The sequence below is a fragment of the Odocoileus virginianus genome, chromosome X, assembly GCF_023699985.2.
Source record: "Odocoileus virginianus isolate 20LAN1187 ecotype Illinois chromosome X, Ovbor_1.2, whole genome shotgun sequence".
NCBI classification, from domain to species: Eukaryota; Metazoa; Chordata; class Mammalia; order Artiodactyla; family Cervidae; genus Odocoileus; species Odocoileus virginianus.
This window is the reverse complement of record NC_069708.1, coordinates 43,118,436-43,128,432: the sequence shown is the minus strand read 5'-3', so window position 1 is coordinate 43,128,432 and position 9,997 is coordinate 43,118,436. Positions and strand designations below refer to the sequence as shown.

The 9,997-nt window shown below is 35.7% G+C and overlaps 1 protein-coding gene across 1 annotated transcript; it reads left to right on the top strand.

Annotated features, from left to right (window-relative positions):
- The first annotated feature begins 4,360 nt into the window (after window positions 1-4,360).
- On the top strand, window positions 4,361-4,994 carry LOC110151641 (large ribosomal subunit protein uL22-like). Its single transcript, XM_070462085.1, has one exon. The coding sequence runs from the start codon at window positions 4,382-4,384 to the stop codon at window positions 4,934-4,936; it is 555 nt and encodes a 184-aa protein (XP_070318186.1). The 5' UTR covers window positions 4,361-4,381; the 3' UTR covers window positions 4,937-4,994.
- Window positions 4,995-9,997: the final 5,003 nt, after the last annotated feature.

Sequence of the window (9,997 nt, the reverse complement as noted above, 5' to 3'; positions counted from 1 at the left end):
CACCGAGGAAACCAGATCTGAAAGAGACATGTGTACCCGAATGTTCATCACAGCACTGTTTATAATAGCCAGGACATGGACGCAACCTAGATGCCTATCAACAGACAAATGGATAAGGAAGCTGTGGTACATTTACACCATGGAATATTACTCAGCCATTAAAAAGAATTCATTTGAGTCAGTTCTAACGAGATGGATGAAACTGGAGCCCATTATAGAGTGAAGTAAGCCAGAAAGATAAAGAGCATTACAGCATACTAATGCATATATATGGAATTTAGAAAGATGGTAATGATAACTCTATATGCAAAACAGAAAAAGAGACACAGATGTACAGGACAGACTCTTGGACTCTGTGGGAGAAGGCAAGGGTGGGATGTTTCGAGAGATCAGCATCGAAACCTGTATATTATCTATGGTGAAGCAGATCACCAGTCCAGGTGGGATGCATGAGACAAGTGATCGGGCCTGGTGCACTGGGAAGACCCAGAGGGATTGGGTAGAGAGGGAGTTGGGAGGGGGGATCAGGATGGGGAATACATGTAACTCCATGGCTGATTCATGTCAATGTATGACAAAACCCACTATAATATTGTAAAGTAATTAGTCTCAAACTAATAAAAATAAATGAAAAAAAAGTCAGAATGTTGTAGTTATTCTCCTTTATCTACTTATATTTTAATTTAATTTTTCTTGGATTAGGGATGATAATACAATTTTGAGGCTAAATTTAGCTTTCCACTAGTTTGACATCAAAAGATATATATGCTCTAACAAATTAGAGTCTGGAATGTTTAAATACTCCAGAGACTATGCTCTACTAAGCTTCTCTTATATTACTATTGAATTTTCTCCCTTGTGCTTCTGAATTTGTTCAGTGGATATCAACTCGAATGTCTTTTTTCCAGGTTTTAATGCTTTCTAGTCCAAATGGTAGCATTTTGGCATATTATTTTTGATATGTGAATATACAGTTCATCTTTATTAATATTTCTAGTCACTCAGTAAAGGGGCTGCGTAAAAGAAAGAGCCGATTTTTATCTGACTGTATTATGAGCTCATTTGACAGTAGCTAGGGGCAAAGTTGTAAAGTGCTGCAGAAATTGTCAAATGTCCTTAGTCTTCATTGATATAAGTTTTGCACATCACCTTTCAAATTTTATTTTTTCTTTCTAATGTATTGATCCTTCATCCTTTTGATAAAGCAATTTCTCTATATATCTTTATATTTTTCTTTAAAAGTGCATCATGAAACATTGTCAGTCTTAAATTTTCCAGTTAGTGATGTCAGAAAAATCCGTACCAACTTGCCATTTTGAAGAAGAAAGATGATATTTACCATATACTGACATATACTTTACTTGTTTATATAGCAGAATATTTACTTTCGAGTCACAAAAAATGCAGTTCAAAACTTGTGTCTGTCACCTTCTAAGTAAGTGACCCTGGGCAAGCTACACACACTTAAAAGAGATAATACATGGGAAACAATTTGCACAATACCTAGAGAATAGTACATACTCAATAAGTTGTATTTTTTTTTACTATGTATATATGAAATAATCATTTTATCAAAAGGATGATTAGTAAATATGTGTTTGTCACTTTAATTTTTTAACATCAACTTTTTAGAAATTCTAAAAGCAACAGAAGAACTTAATATCTTTTTCAGAATAGTTAATGATGGATTCAGAAATTATTGCCCCAATGTTGAATATCATTTGAATCAAAAGTTTGAAATGATTAAAATTAAGTCATTTCTGTTGCAGTTAGAAATAAAATAAATCATATGAAGCAAGGACTTCTCTTTTAAAACACTTCCACATCAAATGCGACTCATTGTTTTCTTTTTCAAATGGGTCATTTCATTTTTATTTCTTTGGAATGAATTTGCTCATTTTAGACAAAATAATATATTACAGTACATTGAAATTTCAAGGAATCCAAGGTGGAATACATTATCAAGTGGTTAGAATAGTTCAGAGAAAATTTTGGGACTAATTAGAATATCAATATGATAGACTTTTTTGGCTATTGATAAATATTGTGTATATTTTCAATAGTGTATAACGTGGATCCTCTTTCGATCTGCCCTTGGCAGCTATATATACACAGTCAAAAATTTTGTTCACATTTTTCTGAGTAAAAATCCTGCTCATATTCAATTCATCTTTCTTATCTATATGTTGTTGTCTGTTGTTCAGTTGCTAGGTCGTGTCTGACTCCTTGCAACCCCATGGACAACTTACCAGGCTTCCCTGTCCTCTACTATGTCCCAGAATTTGCTCAAATTCATGTCCATTGAATTGGTGATGCCATCCAACCATCTCATTCTCTGCTGCCCTCTTCCCCTTTTGTTTTCAATCTTTCCCAGCAGCCAATGAGTCTTTTCTAATGGGTCTTTTCTAATGAGTCGACTCTTCACGTCAGGTAACCAATCTATTAGAACTGCAGCTTCAGCATCAGTCCTTCCAATGAATATTCAGGGTTGATTTCCTTTAGGATTGCCTGGTTTGATCTCCTTAACAGTCCAAGGGACTCTCGAGTCTGCTCCAGCACCACAATTCAAAAACATCCATTCTTCAGCTCTCAACCTTTTTTTATTGTCCAGCTCTCACATCTGTAATTCACTACTGAAAAAGCTGCAGCTTTGACTATAAGGACCTTTGTTGGAAAGTGATGTCTCTGCTTTTTATTATGCTGCCTAGGTTTGTCATAGCTTTCCTTCCAAGGAGCAAGTGCCTTTTAATTTAATGGCTGCAGTCACCATCTGCAGTGATTTTGGAGACCAGGAAAACAAAATATCTCTCTGTTTCACTTTTTCCCTTTTATTTGCCATGAAATGATGGGACCAAATGCCATGAACTTAGTTTATTGAATGTTGAGTTTAAAGCCGGCTTTTCATTCTCCTCTTACCTTGTCAAGAAATTTTTTAGTTATTCTTCATTTTCTGCCGCTAGAGCAGTATCATCTGCATATCTGAGGTTGTTGATATTTCTCCAAGCGATCTTGACTGCAGCTTGTGATTCATCCAGCCTGGCATTTCGCATGATGTTCTGTGCATAGAAGTTAAATAAGCAGGTTGACAATATACAGCCTTGATGTACTCCTTTCCCAATTTTGAACCAGTCCATTGCTTCATGTTTGGATCTAACTGTTGCTTCTTGATCCACATACAGGTGTCTCAGAAAACAGATAAGGTGGTCTGGTCTTTAAGATCTCTTTAATGTGATTTTGGAAAATCTCTTTAAGAATTTTCCAAAGTTTGTTGTGATCCACAGTCAAAGGTTTTAGCAGAGTCAAGGAAAGTTAAGTCGCTCAGTTATGTCTGACTATTTGCGACCTTATGGACTGTAGCTTGCCAGGCTCCTCTGTCCATGGGATTTTCCAAGCAAGAATACTGGAGTGAGTTGTCATGTCCTTCTCCAGGGGATTTTCCCAACCCAGGGATTGAACTCAGGTCTCCCACATCGCAGGCAGACTCTACCATCTGAGCCACCAGGAAGACTATAAGACTATTTTTCTAGAACTTTCTTGCTTTCTCTATGATCCAACGAATGTTGACAATTTGATCTCTGGTTGTTTGTCATTCCTTCCTTCAGTGGACCACGTTTTTTCTGAACTCTCCACTATGACCCGACTGTCTGGGGTGGCCCTGCACAGCATGGCTCATAGCTTCACTGAGTTATGCAAGCCCCTTCACCATGACAAGACTGTGATCCAAGAAGGGGTCTTATCTATGTATGAATCATTATTTGATTTTTTTATTAAATTAATGCAATCCTCATTCAGAATGCTCCCCTACCTAAAGGGAATACTATTACTATTTCTCTATGTTATATTTTAAAATGCTATTCTTCAGTCAAATCCATCTGATAATGCAATATGTAGAAAACAATATGCTAAATATTATATAAGCATAAGAAAGTATAAGGCAGTTGTTATTGTTGTTTAGTCACTATGTCATGTCTGACTCTTTTGTGACCCCATGAACCATAGACCGCCTGGGTCCTCTGTCCATGGGATTTCCCAGGCAAGAATGCTGGAGTGGGTTGGGTTGCCATTTCCTTCTCCAGGGAATCTTTCCAACACAGGAACTGAACGTGTATCTCCTGCACTAGCCGATAGTTCTTTTACCACTGAGCCACCAAGGGAGCCCAGAGTGTGCTATAGTAGAAAAAGATTGCCTTTGGAATCTGACACTAGTTTCAAATCCTGACTGTCGCTATTAACATTACTGTGTAACTTTTAGCATATTAATTAACCTCTCAATTTTTATGTAATAATACTTATTATTAATAATGACTAGTAAAAGAGAATTTAAACTTAGAAAGTTGCATGATGAGCTTTTCCGGTAAGCGGCCTGAGCTGACCCTTGAAAATGGTGTGCTATTCACTCGACCCAGAAAACCCCACAAAATCATGCAAATCAAGAGGTTCAAATCTTCGTGTTCACTTTAAGAACACTCGTGAGACTGCCCAGGCCATAAAGGGTATGCATATCCGAAAAGCCACCAAGTATCTGAAGGATATCACTTTAAAGAAGCAATGTGTGCCATTCCGTCGTTACAATGGTGGAGTTGGTAGGTGTGCACAGGCCAAACAGTGGGGCTGGACGCAGGGTCAGTGGCCCAAAAAGAGCACTGAATTTTTACTACATATGCTCAAAAATGCAGAGAGTAATGCTGAACTTAAGGGCTTAGATGTAGATTCTCTGGTCATTGAGCACATCCAAGTGAACAAAGCCCCCACGATGCGGCGCAGGACTTACAGAGCTCAAGGTCGGATCAACCCCTACATGAGCTCTCCCTGCCACATTGAGATGATCCTTACTGAAAAAGAACAGATTGTTCCTAAACCAGAAGAGGAGGTTGCACAGAAGAAAAAGATATCCCAGAAGAAACTGAAAAAACAAAAACTTTTGGCCCGGGAATAAATGCCGCAGAAAATAAATGCAAATAAAAGTAAAAAAAAAAAAGAAAAAAAAAAAGAAAGTTGTATGATGAATGGCAAATGTGGAGTAGATACTTTGTAGTTAAGTCTTGGCATTCTCAACGACAGCTGGCACAAGGTAGACCAAAGTATGGAACTGCTCCCCATTGGTTAGGAAACTCACAAGTTTCTAGAGGGCCCAAGGGGACCAGATGAAATGCTCTGTGATCTGCTGCACTATGAAATAGGGATGTCATCGGTGAGTCAAATTTCATAATTTCCCATTCTAACCCATAACACTCTCCTCAAATAACCAGAATTAATTGTTAACTAATCCTTTTTCTAATATAAGCTTTTATGCATCTGTGGAAATAAGATTCCTCAAAGAAAGAGGTCATGTTCTATCAATGACATGGTCATTTTGCTTAATTATGGCTGAATTTACTAAATAAAGGAACTATATAAAGCTCTTATAATTCTCTTAGATTAGGTCAAGTAAACTATATCCTTGAAACAAGACTCAACTCTCAGCTCTAGCAAAGAATTAGATACTTTGCTCCTAAAGTACCCAGAATCTATACAAGTTTATGTACAGAAAGCTTCTAGAAATATGCAGAAACAATCTTATGAATGATTATCTCTGTGCTATATTAATGGGAGTCTGGGGCAGAATGTGAAAGAAAATTTTGCATTAGTATTTTCTTTTTATTATTTTTCCTTTCATCTTTCTTTACATTTTTACACTATGAGATATATTTTCCTTATTTTTTTTAAGGATTTCAAATAAAATTTACTGAACTTTGCATTTACTACAAATATAAGTGCTGCTCAGTTTATATTAGCATGTCCCTAGAAAGTTTTCTTAATCTGTATTTAATTCTTTTATTTATTTATTTTTTTAAATTAGTTGGAGGCTAATTACTTCACAATATTGTAGTGGTTTTTGTCATACATTGACATGAATCAGCCATGGATATACATGTATTCCCCATCCTGATCCCCCCTCCCACCTCCCTCTCCACCCAATCCATCTGGGTCTTCCCAGTGCACCAGGCCCGAGCACTTGTCTCATGCATCCAACCTGGGCTGGTGATGTGTTTCACCCTAGATAATATAAATGTATCGAAACATATATTATCCTTATTATTTAAACAGTAGTTAATAGAAGTGACATATAGAATCAATGGGTCTTTTGTTTCTTTAGGTAGATATATTCTTAAGTATTTTATTCTTTTTGTTGCAATGGTGAATGGTATTGTTTCCTTAATTTCTCTTTCTGTTTTCTTATTGTTACTGTATAGGAACGAAAGTGATTTATGTGTGTTAATTTTATATCCTGAAACTTTACTATATTCATTGATTATCTCCAATAATTTTCTGGTAGAGTCTTTAGGGTTTTCTATGTAGAGGATCATTTCATGAGCAAACAGTGAGAGTTTTACTTCTTCTTTTCCTATCTGGATTCCTTTTATATCTTTTTCTGCTCTGACTGCTGTGGCCAAAACTTTCAAAACTGTGTTGAACAGTAGTGGTGAGAGTGGGCACCCCTGTCTTGTTCCTGATTTTAGGGGAAATGCTTTCAATTTTTCACCATTGAGGATAATGTTTGCTGTGGGTTTGTCATATATAGCTTTTATTATGTTGAGGTATGTTCTTTTTATTCCTGCTTTCTGGAGAGTTTTTATAATAAATGGATGTTGAATTTTGTCAAAGGCTTTTTCTGCCTCTATTGAGATAATCATATGGTTTTTATCTTTCAATTTATTAATGAGGTGTATTACATAGATTTACTTGTGGATATTAAAGAATCCCTGCATCCCTGGGATAAAACCTACTTGGTCATGATGTATGATCTTTTAAATATGTTGTTGGATTTTGTTTGCTACAGACTTTTTTCCAAAGAAGACATGTAGATGGCTAAGAAACACATGAAAAGATGCTCAACACCACTCATTATCAGAGAAATTAAAATCAAAACCACAATAAGGTACCTTTATGCGCCTGTCAGAATGGCTGCTATCCAAAAGTCTACAAGCAATAAATGTTGGAGAGGGTGTGGAGAAAAGGGAACCATCTTACACTGTTGCTGGGAATGCAAACTAGTACAGCTACTATGGAAAACAGTGTGGAGATTCCTTAAAAAACTGGAAATATAACTGCCATATGACCCAGCAATCCCTCTCCTGGGCATACACACTAAGGAAACCAGAACTGAATGAGATATATGTACCCCAATGTTCATCGCAGCACTGTTTATAATAGCCAGGACATGGAAGCAACTTAGATGCCCATCAGCAGACGAATGGATAAGGAAGCTGTGGTACATATGATGGAATATTACTCAGCCATTAAAAAGAATTCATTTGAATCAGTTCTAATGAGATGGATGAAACTGAAGCCCATTATACAGAGTGAAGTAAGCCAGAAAGATAAAGACCAATACAGTATACTAACGCATATATACGGAATTTAGAAAGATGGTAATGATAACCCTATATGCAAGACAGAAAAAGAGACACAGATGTACAGAACAGACTTTTTGATTCTGTGGGAGAAGGCAAGGGTGGGATGATCTGAGAGAAAAGCATTGAAACATGTATATTATCAAGTGTGAAACAGATCGCCAGTCTAGGTTGGATGCATGAGAGAAGTGCTCAGGGCTGGTGCACTGGGATGACCCAGAGGGATGGGAGGGGGATGGAAGTGGGAGGTGGGTTCAGGCTGGGGAACACATGTAAATCCATGGCTGATTCATGGTATATATGGCAAAAACCAGTACAATATTGTAAAGTAATTAGCCTCCAACTAATAAAAATAAATGAAAAAAAAAAAGAATCAATGGGAAAAGAAGCATTATTCAAGGCCTAGTGTGGGTATACTTGACTGTCTATTAAAAATAATATTAAATCTGTATATTCCATCAAACAGAAAATAACTTCTGTATAGATTAAAGAGTTGAGCATGTTAAACAAAATTCTCAAGCTGTTTGAAAACAATACTTTAAACGTATTGGTTTAAATACTGGGTATTAAAAACTGGGTATTAAAAACTGGGTAAGGGAGTTGCTGTTTTTTTTTTTTTTTTAAGATTCAAAAAGCAAAAATTGTATAGAATAAATAAATTTAAGCATGTAAAAATTCAACACATTAGGAAAGCATAACATAACAACATTATGGCCTAAAAAGGTTTCTACTTCTAGCCATGGTGGAATAATGAGAACAAAACTTGCCAGCTCATGGTAAACAACTGGAAAACTGGGCTAAATATGTGAATCAATTATTTTCAGTTTGGACAGGAAGTAGCACAGGACTGTCATTCTTAAAAAAATGGAAACCAATGAGGACAGCATTATGATTGCCTAGCTTTCTACTTGGCTGTACATTCACGAACACTGTTCAAGAAGGAAGAACTGAAACAGATACTTATGGTCATGCTGAGTTGAGATAGAGATCAGAATTGAGGAGTTTCAGTGGCTGGACTTTGTGAGTACAGGAGGGAGATATACAGAACAAATCTCCAGATAAATGCCTAATGGTTTTCATAAGTCTTGCTAAATATTAAGTTGAACATGTATAGGATGTAATTCCAGGAGTTTATGCAAAGAACAGGTGTGAAACTGAATCTGAACAATATCCAAAACTTATACAGTGATGGGAGACATAAGTTCTAATCATTTGGGGTGTAAATTCCTTGTTGGAAAGTCTGGACAATCAATAAATACTCCAGAAGGGCCATGTCTTAATAGTAAGTCAAACTTAGATGTAGAACTACCATAGGAAAGTTTAAAATCAGACTCCAAGGAATCAAACTTTTCCAAAAGTAAATTAACTGCCTGTACAAATGAAGTTCTCCACTCTGAGAAGTTAAGGAAAATCCAGTACTCCACAATATAAAACTCCCAGAATTCAGCATCTAATAAAAATTTGCTATGTATATGTATGAGCAAAAGCTTTGCACCAACAAAAGAAGAAAAAAAATCACTTAATAGAAACAGACACAGAATTGACAAAAATGATGGAATCAGCAGACAATGACTGTAAAACAGTTACAGAAGGATATATGCTGCAGAATACTAAGGAAAGAAATGAGAAAAAAATGAGTGGAGCCATATTATGGATATATAACAATTTATTTATCCAATCACCTGTTGATGGACATCTAGAAATTTTCTTTCCCCAGTTTTTGGCTATTACGTAGATTTTGTATGAACACTTGTGGGTGAGACTTTGTGTGAACATATAGTCTCATTTCTCTTAGGAAAATAACTAGAAGTGTAACTTCTGGGTCATGTGTAATATGTGGTGAATTTTATAAAAAATTGCTAAACTGTTTTTCATTTTGAATTCCCTTCAGCAATGTATGATTTGTTTGACATACTCAACAACAGTTGGAATTATTATTTTTAACTTTAGCCATTCTAGTGAGCATATAATGATATACTTATTGCTTAAATTTGCATTAACTTGATGTTGATCAAATATTTATGTCTTTGACCATTTGTAAATCTTCTTTTGTGAAATGTCAGTCTTTTATTATGTTTTAGTTAACTTGACTCATTAAAAAGTTGTAAGAATTCTTTTTACAATCTGAACATAAGTTCTTTGTCAGATCTATGCAGTGCAAATATTTGCTTCAATTCAGTGACTTGCCTTTTCATTTCTTTAACAGTGTCATTCAAGAATGTTAGTTTTTTTTTTCAATTTTGAAGAAATTTATTTTATTATTTGTTTCTCTTTTGATTTATGTTTTCTGTGTTGTAGCTAAGACATCTTTGGCTAAACCATGGTCACGGAGATTTTTTCTTGCTTTTCTCCTAGAAAGCTTCTCCTAGAAGCTTTATAGTTTAGTGTTCACATTTAGTTCTCTGATTTATTTGGAGCTAATTTGTGTATATGATATCAGGTATGGATTGATATTCATTTTTTTCCCATGTGGATATCCAGTTATTCCAGCATCGTTGGTTGAAAAGACTATTCTTTCTCCATTGAATTATCTTGCCATTTTTGAATAGCATTAATGTGGGTCTGCACATTGTGGTTCTATCCTGTTCCATTGATCTATATAT

Coding starts and splice junctions, on each gene's coding strand:
- LOC110151641 (XM_070462085.1), top strand. CDS start 4,382: ATGGTGTGCTATTCACTCGACCCAGAAAACCCCACAAAATCATGCAAA.